Source organism: Notamacropus eugenii, chromosome 5 (genome assembly GCF_028372415.1).
Source record: "Notamacropus eugenii isolate mMacEug1 chromosome 5, mMacEug1.pri_v2, whole genome shotgun sequence".
In the NCBI taxonomy this organism is placed as follows: Eukaryota; Metazoa; Chordata; class Mammalia; order Diprotodontia; family Macropodidae; genus Notamacropus; species Notamacropus eugenii.
The window spans coordinates 173,773,892-173,793,792 of NC_092876.1; the positions used below are offsets into that span (position 1 = coordinate 173,773,892).

The following is a 19,901-nucleotide window of genomic DNA, read 5'->3' on the forward strand; positions in this document are numbered from 1 at the left end:
AAGAGAATGTGACAGGCTGTGAAATGTAAGAACACTGGAGTGACAAGGTGGCTGCTGAGTCAGGAAGAACTAAATTCACATCCTGTGTCTGACATATACTGACTCTGTGACCCTGGGCAAGTTATTTAATCTCAGTGTCCCAGACACCTCTCTGAGACTATAAGCTACAAAGCAAGTGCTAGTTTGTACTTGTAGAAATTTCTCACTGATTGCAGTAAGCCTCTGTGGCCACATTTGAACTCAGGTCTTCCTGACTCCAAACTTGGCACTCTATCCATGCACTATCCAGCTGCCTCAGGGCCTCTTGATATGATTGCTGAGTTCTCAGTTTCTTCATTTGCAGGATAGGGATAACAATAGCACCTATATCACCAGATTATTTGAGGATCAAATGAGATAATATGTAAAGCACTTTGCAAATACTATATAACATTGGTTATTATTGTTGTTATTATTAAAAGCTTAGGAGTTTTTAATTGGGGATAAGAAGATGATCAAAGAAGAAATAGAGCTGCTGTTACTATGGTAGGATGATTATGTGACCTGAGAGAAGACAGAACTGTTCCAGTTTTATTTTGCTTATTTTCTCTGCCACAGAGAATTATCTGTGGACTGGAAGAATACAGAACAAATATAACTAGTGGGGAGTTTATACCCAGAATAAATAAGGAACTAATGAAACACTGTCTAGCTGCCTTTGATGATTCAGGTACTAAGCCTAGCTGAACTACATCCTTGGGTATTAAAATGCATGGCAGAAATGATTGCTGAACCACCACTTGTGATGTTTGGAAGATGGTGACAAATGGGAAAGGTTCAGCAGAATTGAAAAAGGCAAATAATTGTGTGCCAGACAAAATTCTTTTTTATTGTTCAGTTGTTTTCAGTCATGTCCAACTCTTCATGGCCCCATTTGGGATTTTCTTGATAAAGATATTGGAGTGGTTTGCCATATGCTTCTCCAGCTTATTTTATAGATGAGGAAAATGAGGGAAACAGGATTAAGTGACTTGCCTAGGTCATACAGCTAGTAAGTGTCTGAGGTCAGATTTGAACTGAGTCTTCCTGACTCCAGGCCAGGCACTGTATCCATTGCACCATCTAGCTGTCCCAAAACTCTGCACCATAGTATTAAAGGGATCGTTAATGACCCTCTAGAAAAGGAAGTCATGATCACAAAGAACATACACGGCTTCATTATCCTTTTTTTTCTTTTTTAGGCAGGGTTACTATACTGGTACATTAGGAGAGTACCAGAGATACCATTTACAAAAAAAATTTTTTGATATCTCATGCTATTTCTGAAGAAAGGATGGAGAGATGTAGGCCAGATAAAAGCACAGTGAAATAGATTTAGACTTGATTGAATGGCTAGGCCCAAACAATAATTACTAATACTTAGATTTTAGTTTGAAAAGAGGTTTCCAGTAAAAATGCTCCAGGATGTTTATTTGGCCTTATATTTAACATACTTTATCAGTGATTTGGATTAAGAGATAGATATCATGCTTATTAAATTTTCAAATCGTGCCAAGTAGATTAAAATAATAATGCAGTGGATGAGGAAATTCAGGTTCAAAAATTATCTTGACAGGTTAAAACATTGGAGTGAATCCAGTAAGATGAAATCTAGTAGGATTAAATGCAAATTTTTATACTTGGGTTCAGAAATCAGCTTCACCAGTAAAAGATGGAGGACACATGGCTAGAAAGCAGTTTGTCCAAAAGGATCTGGGGACGCTGGTCTCCAGCTACAAGCAGAACTAAGGTGCTTAGTCTTGAGAAGAGATGACTTGGGCACCAGCTAATAGTTGCCTTCAAACATTGAACTGTCACACAAGAGAGACTAGACTTGTTCTAACTGACCCCAAAGTACAGAATTAGGAGCAGTGCTTAAAAGTTGCAAAGAAGAAAGTTTAAGTTTGATATTAGAAAAAAATTGCTAGCAATTGGAGCTATTAAAAATGGAATGGGCTACCGTTAGAAGTTGCAGAATCTTGTTCACTGTAGATCTTTGAAGCAAAATCTGGGTAAGAATTTGTCAGCTATGTTATAAAGTGTGTCTTTTTTCAGGTGTGGCTTGGACTAGATACTCTCTCAAGACCTTTCCAACTCTGAAATTCTTTGATCATTTAGAGATTTAAAGTGAAAAGCTTTATGCACAAATAACAAGTCTTCTTTAGAGAAATACTACAGTGCTAACAGGTGACTTACCAACATAGACTTGATCTGTTATTATCCATTCTTTTTTTTTTTTAATCCTTCTACAGCGTACCAGCAATGTCCGTTCTACATTTTTCAAGGACTGTTTATATGAAGTATTTGATGACTTGGAGTCAAAGATGGAAGATTCAGGAAAACAGTTGCTTCAGTCAGTCCTTCACCTGATGGAGAATGGAGCCTTGGTATTAACTACAAACTTTGATAATCTCCTAGAACTATATGCTGCAGACCAAGGAAAACAACTTGAGTCCCTTGACCTTACTGATGAGAAAAAGGTAAAGAATAAGGAGTAGTAAAGTGCTACTCTCTAGGGCAAAGGATTGTTTCTTGATAATTGAGAAATACCCCTGTTTCTTTACCCAGCATTGGTACTTCTGCAAAGATAAAGAGATAGCATCTGGACACCTCATTCTACATTATATGAATATTATAATGAATCTTTTTGAATTGTAGTGGGATTTTTATCATTCACTATTTAAATACTGGGCAAGTATGATCCTGAATTAGTGTCAACTCCAAGGATTTAACTCAAAATATTTATTAAGTACCTATCTGTGTAGGGTATTGTACTAGGACCTAGGGATACAAAGAAATATATGAAAATTGCCTGATTACCCCTCCAGACAGATTATTTAATATTTCTAATAAATTAACTCTCCACAGAGATGCCATGCCTCATTGTGACTTTTTAAAGTCTATATCAATGGAGTACAAACTCTGACAGGTCCTACTAAGTAAAAAGACTTTGAGTTTTGGTCCAGCAGGGACCCATGTGTTGGGCTTCAACCTAGCCAAATCTTGAAGTGGAGCAACCATCCCTAAGGGTGTTGAATTTTTCTGTCACAATAACTCACAAAGATAATCTGCTGAATAGTTGCCTACCCCTTCAGTGGAGGAAATGTTCATACAGCAGGTTAGATAGAAATAAGTGTGAGTATGCAAATTTATGTAAACATGTGTAAGTAGAAAGATAGAACTAAAAGGATGACATCATAAAATCTTAAGAATTGGAAGGGACCTTGAAGTCCAAGTAATCTCAAAACATCCTTGGACAGGAATGCTTTCTATAACATATCCAACAAGTGGTCATCCAACTTTTGACGTATCGCATGAATCACATGTCATATGGTAGAATTAATGATAATATTCTGCTTAATACACAAAAATTTTTCTAAATGTAGTCTCTTACCTTCTGGCAGGAGTACACCTAAATTAGCCACTGGAATTTAACTCCCAAAAGAGGGTGTATTACCATGGTTCTTAAGAAGTTTTGAAAATAAGAATGTATGGTGAACATTTCTGTGAATTCAGAAATTCAGAATTCCTGAGGCCCCATTTATCCCACTGTATGATTTTGTGTCTTTACTACCTCATTTTGCTTTCCTAAGAAACCTCAGTCAGTCAGTAAGCATTTACTACATGGTTTTTATGTGCCCTACATTTTGCTGAGTGATAGGGATAGGGATACAAATCCAATTTAGCACTTATACTAATATGTCCAAATTAGGGAATTACTAATTCTCTTCTGTGACTTTGCTCCATCAGTCATTCACTTTTTCTGTTATCTTGAAACTCTCACTGTATCTAGGTGGTGCAGTGGATAGAGCACCAGTGCAGGAGTCAGGAGGACCTGAATTCAAATCTTACCTCAGACACTTGACACTCACTAGCAGTGTGACCTTGGGCAAGTCACTTAACCCCAATTGCCTCATCCTGGGTCATCTCCAGTCATCCTGATGAATATCTGGTCACTGGATTCAGATGGCTCTGGAGGAGAAGTGAGGCTGCTGACCTGCACAACCCTCCCTCACTCAAAGTCAAGTGCAAGTCATGTCATTATTTCTCTGATGGCATGGTCTTCTTCAGCAACGGACTAACACACATACACCTTCAAACATAAGTAAACAATAAAACAAACCTCAAAAGTCACCCTTCCCTTGACCCAGGTACATGTACCTTAGGTTGTAATTTTGAATCTCTTTTTCCTTCATTGTTAAACTTAAAGAAAGAATAAATTAGGCTTCTCTTTCTGTTTCCTCACCTCCCACTCTTCAGCTCCAGCAGTTAAATTTTTATACCTTTCATTCTGCTGACTCTGCATTCTTTAAGGAATCCATTGATGTCTTATCAAATCCAATGACCTTTTCTAAGTCTTCACCCTTCTTTTACCTTCTGCTGCATTAAATACTTTTGACCACCCCTTCTTCATTATGCTCTCTCTTCCCTTGGATGCTATGATACTGTCTCCTCATCATGCCTTCTTTGTCTCCTTCCCTGGTTTGTCACCACACTACCTGTGAAATGTAAGCAACTCTCTAGGCTCAGCCCTCTTCTCTTTCTATACTTTTTCCTTTATCAGTTTCATGTAATAAAAAAAATTTCCATGTACATTGCAGCACACAAAAAAATGATTCCATATTCAATCTCCATATCATACCACTTCCTTTAAAAAAAGTACATAATTCTACATATTATTTTCAAAACTACTCTGCTTGTCTGTGCTTTTTTCTGAACTTTTTTTTTTTCTCTTTTCTGCATTTGAAAAAGTGTTACAGTAGCATTCTTGGGGATCATCACTGTTATTTATCTCCCTTCCCCCAAAAAATTACTGGGGGGCTTTAATGGCAGCTAAAAACAAAACAGACAAATTTACAGTGGCTTTTGCTAATTATATGCTATAGCTATTGCTATAGATGTAACATCATTTTTGTAGTTTGCTGACTTAGTAAATGAGTTTTAAAAAAAGAAAAAACCACTTTGAAGAGATGATGGTGCCAAAGATCCTCAAATGCAGGACAAATTGATGCCTAAAAAAGATTTTCTGTGTCGTGTGATACCTCTGAATATTGTGGTACAATACAAGTATGTGCTTGTATGTTCAAGGCACTGATTGCAAAGACAAAAATAAAATGGTTCCAGAGTACATACATATTTAATAGTAAATCATTTGAGGAGAGAGAGAAGTGTAAAAATGGAGGAGGCAATGGTGAACATCAGGGAAGGCTTCATGGGGAAGTCATATCTTTGGTGACCTTTGAAGGAAGATAAAGATTTGAAAGAGGTAGACATGAGGAGAAAGTTCATGGGTTAGGGTTGGAGAGGCGGAATCTGGAAGGACCATAGAACCAAAGACTCAGAGAGGAAAGGAACTTAGGAAATTATCTAGTCCAACTCCTTTATTTTACAGATGGAAAAACTTAGGCCCAGAAGTTGAGTGACTTGCCCCAGATTTCAATACAGTAAATGGCAGGGCTGGGATTTGGATCCAGTTTCTCTGACTCCAAATATAATTTTTCCTAGTACTCTACACTGTCACTGACCCTTATTATTGTCTTAATGCAGTTTTTTTCTTCTGCCCCAATTATGAAGTCTATGTACAATAGCCCTTGTAAGAAATCATGTGATCCCCATCCAAATATCTCCAGTTAAAAGGAACTCACTATCCTACTACTTTAATACCAGTCCTCCCATTCCATTTTTGGGTGACTTTAATTGTTCAAAAGTATTTTCTTATATTGAACTATAAATTGCATATATTGATACTTAGGTTCTGCCCTCTTGACCCAGGTACAACAAGTCTGATCTTTTTTCCACATGACAGTCACTCAGATATTTGAAGAGTCATCTTGTCTCCTTTAACCTTTTCTTATTCAGGTTAAACATGCACAGTTCCTTCAGCTGATCTTTATATGACATCTTGTGTACACACCCACTCCCCCCAAACTCTGCCACCCTGATAACCCTCTTCTAGACATGTTCTATCTTTCTATGTCCCTGCTAAGATGTGGTGCCCAGTATTGGACCCACTGTGCCTCTTGTGGTCCAATCAAGACAGACCAGGCAACTGTAGTCACTGTCCTCATACTGACCCACATTCCAAGAGCGAGGTAGCTCTTTTCTCTATTACATTAGGCTACTAATTCATCTTGAGCTTTTGGTTGGCTAGAATCACTAGGTCTTTTTCACATTAACTGTTTCCATATGCATTTCCTCTATCTTGTTCTTATATAATTTATTTTTTTTAACTAAAATAGGTATTTTAAGTATAAATGTAAATGGTTCCTATGTTTGTTTGTGAGATCTGCAGTATTCCTGAGAATGGTACTAGAAAAGTGCAGGGTTGTTTTTTTTTAATCAGTGTAGAAAAGTACTTATTTGGAGTTACCGTCAAAAACTTACTTGTACTTAGGGCTAGACTTAAAATCATAGATTGTTTTATTTGTTTGTTTTAGATCTGTAGGTGACCTTCAAGATTATCTAGTCCAGAGATGTCAAACATGCAGGCCACATGTGGCCCACACCACTCCAGAGTACAACCCAAACTAGATGAAAATGTAGTTCCTATCTGATGTTAGTGTATTAAAGTGTGTGTGTGTGTGTGTGTATACACACATATATATATGCATGTGTGGTTTTCTACGTCTGTATATGCATGTGTGGTTTTCTACGTCAGTATGTGGCCTACAGAGATCCATATGTATTCTTATGAATGCCCATTTCTGTTTCATTTTGATACCACTATTCTGATCTGACCTTATTATTTTACAGATTGGTAAGCTAAGACCCAGTGGGGTGAGGTGACTTGACTAGTCACACATGTAGTGAGTGTCAAAACCAAGATTTAAACCTAGGTCTCTTGTCTCCACATCCATTATTATTCCTAATACGCCAGATTTGTTGGCATTTAGCTAAGCAGGGAGATGTAAAATAGACATTTCTGCCCTGCATTGCTGCCTTTAGAGGTCAAGAAACTGGAAAGATGTAAATATCTGGAAACTGAACCTTAAAAAAACGACCTCTTGCCCAATTATGACCTCTGAACAAATGTTGACCTTTACTATCCCTGTTGAACTCTGCTTATGTTGTGCAGGTCCTGGAGTGGGCTCAGGAGAAGAGAAAGCTGAGTGTTTTACACATCCATGGAGTCTATACCAATCCTAGTGGAATTGTACTTCATCCAGCTGGCTATCAGAACGTACTGCGTAATACTGAAGTCATGGTGAGTGCTTGGGGTCCTGCTTGACATGTTGGGAACTGTTTTCTGAGAAACTTCTGAACATGAGTCACAGGTTTTAGAAAAGGGAGTGTTATTTCCTCTGGCAGTAGGAAAATGTTGGAAGGTCAAGCATTCTTCTTCTGTTCTTCACAGCTGGTGGTGTCAGCATTGTCCTGGGAAACTTAAAGCTTCTCTTGGGATACTAAGTTATAGGGATTTTCCCAGCTTCGATGTGGAGACATTTAAGATTCAAGTAGATTATTTTGTACTTGGTTGCCATCTGTTGGTTGCATAAATAATGCCATTTATCTATGCAAAATACATTATTAAATATTATCAGCAGTAGGAAAATGTGCTGTGAGGAATTTTTTGGTCAATAATGATGGGTTTGTATGGAGCCATCCACACTTATTTACCTAGGCCCCCCCCGCTTTTGGAGATTATTAGAAGACTGTTTCCCCCCCCAATATTTGGGAAACAACTTACTAGAATTAGTGGGTACAATCTCTAGATATATAATATAGTTTTCCGTCTACCTGAAAATGACCTTTTCTGGGATGTAGCTTATAGCCTCGATCCCATTAGCCATTTTCTGAACTCATGATCAGCCCTATTCTCTAAATCAATCAAGTCATTGACAATAGATTTATAAGAAATAATATTGTGTCTTCTCCAACCTGACTCCAGGATCAGAAAGACAGAATTATAATGCCTGTATTTTTCTGGTGCTTTCTTAAAATCAAATTTCCCAAAAGGTAGGAAGTATTTGTATACTTTTCCTTGATACAGTCTTTAATTCTGTTGTGTTCCATCATAATCTGTGGGAAATGATACCTTAGAGTCACTTCCCCTTTTCTGTATTTTATTTCCTCTTTATATATATGACTGAGGGGTGATTTTTTTTTTTGTTCAATAGCTCATACAGATATGGGAAAGGGAGTATATTTTCTTTTAGCCAATTAGGAGCAAATAATTAAGCCTAGTGGCAGTATCATTTGTAAGTCTTTAACTATTAGATCAGAATTCAGAAGTATGGGGAAGTTTCTCAATCGAAAAAGTAAAAGTGATCAAGAAAATTTAAAGTAGAATGCAGACTTTTTAAAAGTCAAACTATTTAACAAGTTCATAGTTTCTTATATATTCTCTTTTTCTTTGTACATCTAAATATGTTCAATAAATTCATAAGAAAAAATTTATTTAAAGAAAAAAAGAGTACAAGACTATGTGGCAGGTATCCTTACTGGAAGGTTCCCCCTTGAATTCTACAGATATTCTGTAAATGGATTGGATAAGGATGCTCTTATTCAGACTGCTAGTATTCAAACTTACCTTCTCCAGGACCAATAGAAAAGATCTAGTCAGTCAGTTAACAAGCATTTATTAAGCACCTATTCTTTACTGAGCATTGTGCTAAGCACTTGGGATACAAAGATACAAATGAAACAGTCACCTATCCCCAGAGAGCATATATTCTCCCAAGGAAGACAACCTGTACACATATAAATATACACAAAATAAATACGAGTTAATTTTAAGGTAGGGACACTAGCAGTTGGGAGGATCAAGAAGGGCCTTATATAGGAAATTGTGTTTGAATTGGCCTTTGAAGTAAACCAGGGATTCTCAAAGATGAGGGTTAGGATGGAGTATATTCCAAACACAGGGAGATAGGAGATGAAGTGTTATCTGTAAAGAATAGCAAAAAGGCCATTTTGATTGGATTAAAGAGTGGATGAAAAGGGGTAATGTATGTGGTCACCATCTGCTGGGAATATTTGGTACTTAGTACTGTGGCCTTTGCTTTCTGTTCAAAATTAACTAAGTGTATGAATATTCCAGAGGCTTCAGATAATAAGAATGGATTATTGCATATTTTCTCTGCCTGATCAGTATTTGTCAGACACCACTTGGAATTAAGTAGTACTTTCTTTTTATCCCTGTAAACCACAAGATTTTAAAATCTCAAATTGAGAAGGAATCTCAGAAGCTTTCTAGTCCATCCTTGCCTGGAAGGAGGTCCCCTCCGACATCCTTAGCAAGTGGTCATCCAGACTTTGCCTGAAGACTTCTAGACTCTCTTTACTTCCTCAGCCTTAGGAAGTCATTCCTGACGGCAAGCATACATCTGCCTCTGCAGCTTTTACACACATTGCTCCTTTAGTTCTGATTTGAAAACACCTTATCATATCTCCCCATGACTTCTCTTCTCTGGATTAAATACCCCCAAGTCCCTTCAGCTGATCTTCATATTGCATTGTCTTATCATCCTGATTGCCCTTCTCTGGACACTTTCCAGTGTATCAATGTTCTTCTTAAAATATGGCACCCAAAACTGAACACAAGACATGAGATGTAATCTAACGAAGGCAGAAGAAAACAAGGCTTATAACTTCCTAGACCAGGATACCAGGCCTCTCTATTAATGTAGCTCATGTCACAGGTCATAGTAGCTTTTTTGAGCTGCCATATCACATTGCTGATTTCATTGAACTTGTGATCCACTGACACTACTCAGGTCTTTTTTTTTTTTTTACACCAACTTACTGCCTATAACTTCTCCATCTTATATTTAAAGATTTGATTTCATGTAACCCAGGTGTAAGGCTTTACTTTTATCATTTTTAAGTTTAATTTTACTAGATTTGGCCAAGCATGTTCATATCTTCTTTGGATCCTGTCTCTGTCATCTCTCCCATCTTTGTGTCATTTCCCAGTTTGACAAACATGCCATTTACTGATAACAATATTAAATAGCACAATCTAAGCACAGCTCCCTAGAGCACTCCACTCGAGACTTTCTTCATTGACTTTGAATCCATTAATGACTATTTCTGTGACCAGCCAAGGAGTTCTGAGTCTGATGAACTGTACAGTTGTCTAGCCCAGATCTCTCCATCTTGTCCATAAAAACAGTGTGAGAAACCTTGTCAATGCTTTGCTAAAATCTAGCTAAAGTATACAACATCCTCTTGATCTACCAATCTAACAGCTATTTAAAAACGGAAATGAGGTTAGACTGACATAGCTTGTTCTTGGTGAACTCATACTGGTTTTTCGTGAGCACTGCTTCTTTTGTTACCATACCCTAATTTACTCTCCTTTCATAATGTTTTGTAATTCTGCTAGAAACTTTGTCAAATCCATTGACTTGTAGTTTGCATCTGTTCTCCTCCCTCTTTTGGAAATGGGGACATTTGCCCTCTGCAGTGTTCCTGCTGTACCTCACCTGATCTCTACCACCTATCAGAGATAGACAAAGGCTTCATAGCCTAATGACTGCTACACATGGAGGACCTGGCTTTGAATCCTTTCTCAGATGTTTCCCAGTTGTGACTGTAGGGAAGTCATTGAACTCCTCAACCAGTATCAAATAAGATAACCTCTGTGAAGCACTGTGCATATCTCAAAGTACAATAGTGTTATTTTAACAGTTCACTGCTATTCACATGGTGGTCACATCTGCCTGTTTTCTTAGTACCCTGAGATGTAGTTCATTTAGTCTAAAGACTTGCACTCATCAATAATAAGAAATGTTCTTTTACTATCCCTCAGCTCAACTTCAATGCTATCTCTCTATTGACCATTTTTATTCTGTCCTCTCCTGACCAAAGATCATTCGTTCTTCTTGACAGAGAAACAGATGCAAAATAAGAATCGAATATCTGCTCCCTTTTTTATGGTTCATTATCATCCCATGTACCTAAATCAGCAATCATATCCTCCCATACAGCTTTCAAAAACAAAACAATTCTTGTTTGTTGTCCTTAGTAGTCCTTACTAGTGTCAACTCATTCTGCGCTTTAGCGTTCCTGAAACTATTCTTTCAGGATCATGCCATACTTTTCCATTTGTCCTCTATTAACTGCTCTTGATTTCATCTTTTATACATATCTTTTAAAAATATAAAGTGGTTGATAAGTTCCTGGGGCATCTACATTAGTCTCTTTATACAATTTCCCCTTTCTTCCTCATTAAATTTGTTTCTTTTTGTCTTCAGAATTCTTTTCTTAGCCAACTTCACCTAAAGAATTTTAGTCCATGAACCTATCCTGTCTCTGAACCCTTGGAATTTATTCTCCTGAAATCCAGGGTACAGATCAGACTGTATCCACTTTACTTCTCTTCTGTCACAAAGGCTGGGCAAGTGGTCACTTCTTTCCAAGGTTCCCTTCTGTCACATTCATAGCAACAACCAGTCTAGCTCTTTATTGTAGGTGAAGTCCATATACAAAATAGAATCTCCTTTTGAATCATATGTTAAAAGCCTGAAATTTTTAAGACAAATCAAGAGATTAGTAGCTGCCTCGCTTTGAGCAGAAAAAGGGCTTCAGCAGGTATCTAGATAATTGAAGTGCCTTATCACTGCTATAGCATGCTTTCATGACAGTGATCTCTTTTCCTAAACTTCTTATCTATGTCCTTTTTACATCCTGGTAATTTATTGTATAGTCTGATCCCACTGATCTTCATCTAAATTGCTCTTGACCATGTTCCCTTCCTTCTGATTCCTGAATTTTTTTCACATGAGAAAATTTTCCTAATTTACTATGTTACTCAGTACCACTCCCTTTTACCTATTCTGTTCATTTTGAATAAGATATAACTTTCCAGAGCCACAATCTAGACCTGATTGTTATTCTACCAAATCTAGGGCTCATTACATCAAATTTTTCATCTTTTAGCTCTGTAGTTCCCCCTGCTGGTTATCCTTATTTTATGTATTTCTATATAGTACTTCTATCACCAGAAGTTAATATTACTAATGACTCCTTTCTTAGATTTTTTTCTTCTGTGAATTTTTGGTTATATTTACCGCTGTTCATCTTTCAGCACTATAGCTCCTCTCTGTGGTCCAGCTTGCTACATGTAAGTGATCCATTTTCTTCTTCTCTTTTCTATTTCAGTTTATAGCAATTGTGATTAGATTTGCTAGACTCATGGCAGATACATTCTTAAGGTACATTCTGACCCTAGCTAGGAGAACAACATGTGAGAAATCCTTATCCTATTCTTAGACACTTATCTTCTTAACCAGCTATTCAGTTCCCAAAACAACTAACTTATTATCTTTTTTATGCATTTATTACCTGAAGACCTCTGTGTTCATAGACTTAGAATATAAAGATCTATGCAATGACAAATGCTAGACAAACCCTGGTAAGAAAGTCTATGGAGAAGATCAGTTAGAGAGAAACCAGTTAGAGAGAAACCTTTTAATAGCAAAACGAACAAATAAAAAAAAAAAACTTTGCTCAGAATAACCAGGAGGTAAAGATCAGAAAACCAATCCTTTTAACTTTGTGAGATTTTATGCCTGGTCTTATTTAATAAAACTATGTAAGTTTTCTGATTAGTCCGAACATATGCATCACAGGTTGTTTTTAGCATGAGATGTGTTTTCCCAGCTGTCATCAGACACTCACTAGTATCTGTCTTCCTTCTAGAGAGAGATTCAGAAACTCTATGAAAACAAATCATTCCTTTTCTTGGGTTGTGGCTGGACTGTAGATGACACCACCTTCCAGGCCCTGTTCCTGGAGGCTGTCAAGCACAAATCTGACCTAGAACATTTCATGCTGGTTCGGAGGGGAGATGTAGATGAATTCAAGAAGCTCCGGGAAAACATGCTGGACAAAGGGATCAAGGTGATCTCCTATGGAAATGAATATGCTGATCTTCCTGAATATTTCAAGCGTCTGACCTGTGAGATCTCAACCAGGGGCAGAACAGGTAAGAAGCATTTGAGATTAAGGACTCAGACGGTGGAACTGGACAGGATCCCATAGCTTGTAAATCAGGATTACTGCAGAGACTAGAGATTGTGTGGTAGCCTAGCCAGGCTTCCAGGTTAGATTGGAGCTGCCCTCAAAATGAGATTAAAATGCCATTTAGGATACATTATTATTTTAGAAGAATTAACAATTGCTGATATGTGTGATTTTTGTTGTCATGGGACATTTTTAATCCAAGGTCCAGAATCCAGAGAATAGAATCTTTGGAATACTTTGAAATTGAGTTAGGGAAAAAGTGTTCCATAGAGATCCAACTCATTTAAGAGGTTTAAGAAATGCAAAAGGATCTTGATTCACACAGTAAACATGTCTCTAAAAAGGTGTGTATAAATTGAGTGCTAAATTAAATCACTTAAGATGTACTAATGTAATTGGCAAAAATATTTAGTAGTAAGAATTTCTATGACAATCACCTTATGGTTTCTTATGAAAATCTAGATTTTTGCAAATCAGACTGATGAAAGATGATCCATGAATTTTGTTATCCACACCTGTGCTTTGATATAAAGTGATAAAGCACAACACTTTTCAAGAAATGTTTCCATAACTGACTCATTGGTGTAGTGCATAGAGTATTGGGCCGGAGTGAGAAAAACCTGAGTTCAAGTCTAGCCTCAGACAGTAACTAGTTGTGTGACTGGACAAGTCACTTAAACTCTATCTACCTCAGTTTCCTCATCTGTAAAGTGGGAATGATAATAGCACCTGTTTCTCAGAGTTATTGTGAGGATCAAATGAGATAATATGTGCAAAATGTTTAGTACAATGCCTTGCATAGTAGGTGCTTAAAAGTGCGTATTTCCCTCTCTTCTTTACCCACAAGACATATACAAAAAGTCTTACGGATACCTTGAAGGACCAGATTCAGTGAGGCAGGCTGTCATAGTGGAATGAGCTCTGGACTGGGAATCAGAAGAACTGAGTTCTAGAGTTGACTCTGTTACTAGCTAGGCCTGTGAGAATAGGCAAGTCACTTCATTACTCTAGGGCTCAAATTTCTTTATCTTCAAAAGAGGAAATTGAATTAGACAGTTTCTCAGGTGCTTTAAATTCTGTATGGTCTTAGCCTAACAGTCGTCTTCAGAATTCTTGGGCTTCTGGAAAAATAACTGGTTAAAATTAATTACATTACTTTAAGACTTTTATCTTTTGTTGAAATTGAGCTTTTAATGAATTTATTGCTTCTCAAATTTTCCCCATAGCTTAAACTATCTTAACCAAAAAGTGGTTAGAGTTGGAAGGAATGTCAGGCATAGTTCAACTTGTACCTAAATAGAAACCCATCCACAAAATCTCCACAAATAGTCATCCAAGCCTTCCATTGATAAGAGTATTCAATATCACTATTTCCTAAGGTACAACCTATTCCTCTTTTTAAGTAGCTTGGATTATTAGGAAATTCTTCTGAACAGAGCCAAAATCTGCCTATCTGAAACTTCCACACATTGATTGTTTCTATTTCTAACCATCTACCAAAGCAAGGCTTTCCCTCTTCATCCCTCTTTCTAATAATAGGCTTTCATATACTTGAATGCCGTATCAGAGCCCCCTAGGTCTTTTCTTCTCTAGGCTTAACATTCCCCCATTTCTTTAGCAGATTGTCTCCTGGATATGTAAATGTGATACCTAGATACCGGAGGAAATCTAGGCAATATATAAACAAAAGATATCAATTAAAATTTATTTTAAGCAATTAAATACAATTAAAATTTAAGAAAGTTTTTTTTAATGTGATACTCAGAACTGAACCCACTAATTTCTAGTGTGTGGTCTGACAAAAGCAAAGTGTATTCAACTCTTTCATTCTTGACTTTGCTTCTATTAAGCAACATAATTAATCTCAATTGAAAAAGAATTTTTTTTTATGCATCTAGTTTGTGCTCATCACTAAAGTCAATGACACAGTAATAAAACAATCCCAACCAGCAGGGAGCTTACAGTCTACTGGAGTACATACATAGATAAGAAAATATAAGGTAACAGGAGAAAAGAGATCACAAAGACCTTAGGGGATTGTGCATGGCATCATGGAGATCACAGGTTAGTTAAGCTTTGAATGGGAATTTTACCATCCAAGTGAAGGATGGATTGGAGGGGGGAAACTTGGGAGAAGGGTAACTACATAAAGGGCTATTATAATATTCCAGATGAGAGGTGATGGTCTCCTGAACTAAGATTAAGTTGAGTAAGCATGGGTGATGATCCAGCAAAGTCATGGAAGAAACAGAAGTGTACCTGAAGTCAATGGTCATTGACTTTTAGGGAGAGTAGTTTCAGTTGAGATGTAGGATTGAAAACCAAATTTTAAGGGAGTGAGAAATTAATTGAAAGTGAGGAAATAGAAGCAAGATGATGCTAGGAATTTAGCTATGAAGGTGAGAAGATATGTAGGATGATAGCCCTGTCATCCTCAAGTTAAATGACGTTTTGGAGTTTTTTTAAGGATGAGGAAGACCCAGGCATGTTTGTAAGCCTGGAAAAGAGCCAGTAGATAAAGATTGAAAATGAGAGAGAGGGCAGTGAAGTACAGTGGAAAGAACGCTGACTTTGAAGTCTATGGACTCTGATCACTTAATCGGTAAGCATTTATTAAGCACCTGTTATGTGCTTAATCATTATGTAAAGTCTTGGTGATACAAAAAAAAAAAAACAAACAAAAACTAGTTTCCTGTTCTCAAGGAACTCAGTGATGAAAACAGTTTTGTAAAAACTACAGATAAATAGGTATAGGGGACAACCAGTGAAAATGCAGTCAGGAGATGGAGAGTCTTGTGCAGGGAGCTGCAGGGAGGCCAGTGTTAGTAGATTATAGAGTACATGGAAGGTGGAAGAAGACTGGAAAGGTAGGAAAGGACCAGGTTATGAAGGGCTTTAAAACCTAAACCCAGGATTTTATATTTGATTCTGGAAGTTATGGGGAACCATTCCATGAACAATGGAGTTTATTGAATGGAGGAGTGATAGAGTCTGATCTACATTTTAAAGCTGAATAGAAGACTGTCTAGAGTCAAGAGAAAAGTAAGGCAAGGAGACCAAGCAGCAGACTATTTCAATAATCCAGGAGTGAAATAATGAGGGCCTGCACCACAATGGTGACGATGTAAGAATTGTGAAAGGCGTGTATAAGAGAAATATTACCAAAGTAGAAATGACAGGCCTTGGTCATGTTGAGAAGAACAGGGTTTGGGGTTGAAAGACAGAGGGAGAGATGAAACAACAGTAGACCATGATCAGATTAAAGAATTTCACAGTTATGAGCATGAAAGTGGGAAGTAGATAAACAGTAAATTGAAGGACGAAAAAAAGTTCACTTGGTACAGTAGAAAGAGCACTGGTTTTGGAGTCAGTGGAACTAGGTTCACTTTTATCATTACTAGTGTGACCTTGAACAAATCATGTAATTTTCCTGGGGCGCAGTTTCCTCATCTCTGAAACTATGGGAGGGTGGGCCATTTGAGCTTCCAAGGTCTCTTCCAGATCTAAATCTGTGATTCAGTGATCAAAGGGACAGGCTTCCCAAGAGGATGGGATCAGATGTATAAAAAAGGGATGACATTCACAAATGTCACCTGTTCCTTGGTGACTGAAGCAAAGGAAAGAATGGGAGACCAGGTAGTGAAGAGGCTTTGAGGTAATAAAATATGGGAGAAACCCATGCTGTTAGTGACTGGCTTTAGTTATTTTCTTGGATTAAAGTAAAGGGTGAGCTCTACTGAGAGGAAACTAGATAGGGATGATTTAGGAGTGAAGGTTGGAGGAGGTTTTGAATAACTGCTGCAAGGAATGTTAGCTTTTTTTTTTTTTTGGCTGACTTACCCATGTTGCACTTGCAGTCAGCTGAGCCTCCTAGGTGCTTTTCACAAGAACTTCATTCTAGCTAATCTCCCTTATCCTATACTTATACAGTTGACGGGTTTGGTTTTTTTTTTTTCCTAAGTACCAGGCTCTGTGCTAGGTGCTGGAAATACACCCACAAGGATTTTATATTCTGTTAGGGGAAACAAATACACACAAGTAAATACAGAAAGATAAAGTCAAGATGGCAGAGTTGCAGGAAGAAATATAGCAAGTTCCCCCAAAAAACTCCTTCATACATCTAAAAAATACACCAAACTGAATGAGATTGGGAAATTAAAGAAAAAAATTCACACAAGTGGGCATAAGCAGACAGACCTAAAGGTCTATGGAAACTGGAGACAGGGTCTGTCCAGGAGCAAAGCATTCTAGTACCTAGGACTATACAAGCAGGACACCGCAACCTCATGTAGAGAAAGGAAACAGTTGCCATCTGGCAGCTGTCAGTCATTATCCATTTCCAGTTCACAGATGGAGGGTATGGACTGAGGAAGGGACCTGCACACAGGGGTGCCTTTCCAGGGTTGGGAGTGGTCTAGTGACTCTATGTACCTGGTAAAGATGTTCAGAAGCAAGCAATAGAAGTATGACTTGAAGCAGAGAGGGGTCTTATTTCCAGCTTTTGGATCCTGTAAGGAATAGCCAGGCCAGAAATCCCAGATCAAAGAAAAGCCTATAGTTCTGTCACTCTGAACCAGCAGAGCTGATTGAAGCTGAATCCAGCAGTAGTATATTGTTATTCAAAATGAAAGAGGGGGACAGGGAACGTGGAGAGCAGACTTTACCCTGGATTAGAACACTTTGCGAGTTCTGAAGGCTTTCAGTCCTTCAGCCTGTCCCTGAGAACCGAGAATAACACAACTCAGAAAGCAAAAACAAGACCCACCCAGACCTTCCCTCCAGAAGTAATAGCAAGTGTGAAGTGAGGCTGAAAGAATGAACAAACCAAAACGAATCCCGCTAGTAAAAGCTATTTTGGTGACAGGGATATTCAAGACACAAACCCAGAAAAAGAGAATGACTCCAAAATATCCACAAGCTGTATCTCAGAGGCAGACACTGCTGGTACCAATTCAACTAAAATTCTGGAAGAGAAGAAGCATTTTTTAAAAACAAACAACTTTTTATAAATGAAATTAGCTAGAGAAAAAAATTGGAAGAGGAAATATCTATGGAATAGAGAGTTGGAAAGAGAATGAATAGCTTGGCACACAAGGTACAAATCCTCTCCCAAACAACAAAATCCGTGAAAATTGGAATGAACAAAATAAAAGTCAATGACTCCTTATGGCAACAAGAAATATTAAAATGAAGTCAAAAGACTGAAAAATAGAAGAAAATGTAAGGAATCCTATAGCAAAAACACTGACCTGTAAAATAAGGAGAAAAAAATTTTAAAGAATCATTGGACTGCCTGAAAGCCATAATCAAAAAAAAAAAGAGCCTAGACATCCTATTTAAAGAAAAAACATAAAACTGTTGAGGTTTCTTGGAACCAGAGGGCAACATGAAAATACAAAAAAATCCATTGGTTACCTCCTGAAAGAAACCTCAAAATGAAAACTCCCAGAAACATTCTAGCCAAAAACCAGAGCTTCCAAGCTGAAGAGAAATACTGGGGTTGGGGTTTAGGGGGGGAAGGTGAAGGGAAAAGAAGAGCCAGGAGGCACTGTGCCCACTTCCAATAATTAATTTCCACGCGCTGTCAGGCAGCGGGGCCATGCGGGAGCCTACGGCAGCAGAATCCGAAACCAGATGACAAGGGTGACCCACGCTGGATCGTGAAGGAGCAGACAGACACTACCAACATCAATAACTAGTACTGGACTGAGAGGGATGCTTCAAACTGGTCCACTGATAAGCTGAAATCCCTGTTTTTGGTAATCCAAGTGCAAGGTGAGGAGGGTAACTGTGAGATGACAGAAGTGAGCAAGCTTGATGGAGAGGCATCAATCAACAATTGCAAAGGCAAACTCATCTTCTTCTGTGAGTGGACCATCAAACTGAACTGGACAGGCACTTCTAAGTCAGGAGTGAAATACAAGGGACACGTGGAGATCCCCAGCTTGTCAGATGAAGACGATGTCAAGAAGTGGAGGTTAGCGTGAGCCTTGCCAAAGTGACACATCTCTGTTGGCCTTAATGAAAAAAGGTGCGACAAAGATCTGAAATATCTTAGAAACTTACATCAGGACTCCTAAAACAGAATTCACGCAGGGCATGATCTTACCTACTCTGAATGGCAGAGACAGTAGATCCAGCCCCCCAGCTGCCAGTGAAAGCTGAGGAGTCCAAAGTCAAAACTGGTACGTTGGCAAGTCAGCCTAAAGCCATTGGTGTCAAGATCCCTACCTGCAAACTCATTCTGAAGGACACTTTCTTAACATCACCAGAGGAGCTCTTTAAGGGTGTTTGTCACCCAGGAGATGGTTCAGGCCTTTACCCATGCTTCTGCTGTGTTAGAAGCAGATAAGGGGAGGGAACTTTCCACTTGCTGGATGGTAGCATCACCAGGGAGTTCTTAGATCTAGTCCATGAAAACAAGAGTGTGATGAAATGGAGGTTTAAGTCTTTGCCTGAGGGACACTTTGCTACCATTACCTTGACTTTTATTGACACAGATGGAGAGACAGAGCTTCTCATGGAGGGCAAAAGGCATCCTGTCACCAGAGGAGGAACAGACAAGACAGGACTGGCAGTGGTACTACTTTGAGAACATCAAACAGACCTTTGGCTATGGTGCACGCTTATTCTAACATTAACTTCTGCAGGGCTGTGGCCCACCCAGCAGCTCAGTCTAGCTGTTTACTGTCCTGCAGTTGTGACTGGCAGGACTGCACCATCCCAACCACTACTTGGGGCCCAGGCTCCCTCCCCATCCATATATCATGGGTTTGTGCATGTTTTCTGCTGGGCAGGATCAGACTGCGAACTCTCTTTTATGTGCACATACGCTAAATAAATATAACTTTTAAAAAAACAGAAAAAAAACAGAAAGAAAGAATTCAGGTACCAAGGTGCCATAGTCAGAATCA

The 19,901-nt window shown here is 38.2% G+C and overlaps 1 protein-coding gene and 1 pseudogene across 11 annotated transcripts in view; both read left to right on the plus strand.

Annotated features, from left to right (window-relative positions):
• Positions 1–19,901, plus strand: part of FAM118B (family with sequence similarity 118 member B) — a 94,533-nt gene that overhangs the window by 67,118 nt on the left and 7,514 nt on the right. For all 11 annotated transcript variants that reach the window (XM_072611522.1, XM_072611528.1, XM_072611520.1 and 8 more), the window contains 3 exons: positions 2,271–2,498; positions 7,094–7,222; positions 12,664–12,949. In XM_072611522.1, the coding sequence (XP_072467623.1) occupies positions 2,271–2,498; positions 7,094–7,222; positions 12,664–12,949 (643 nt within the window). The remainder of the gene's footprint in view (positions 1–2,270; positions 2,499–7,093; positions 7,223–12,663; positions 12,950–19,901) is intronic.
• Positions 18,561–19,864, plus strand: LOC140503202 (activator of 90 kDa heat shock protein ATPase homolog 1 pseudogene; annotated as a pseudogene).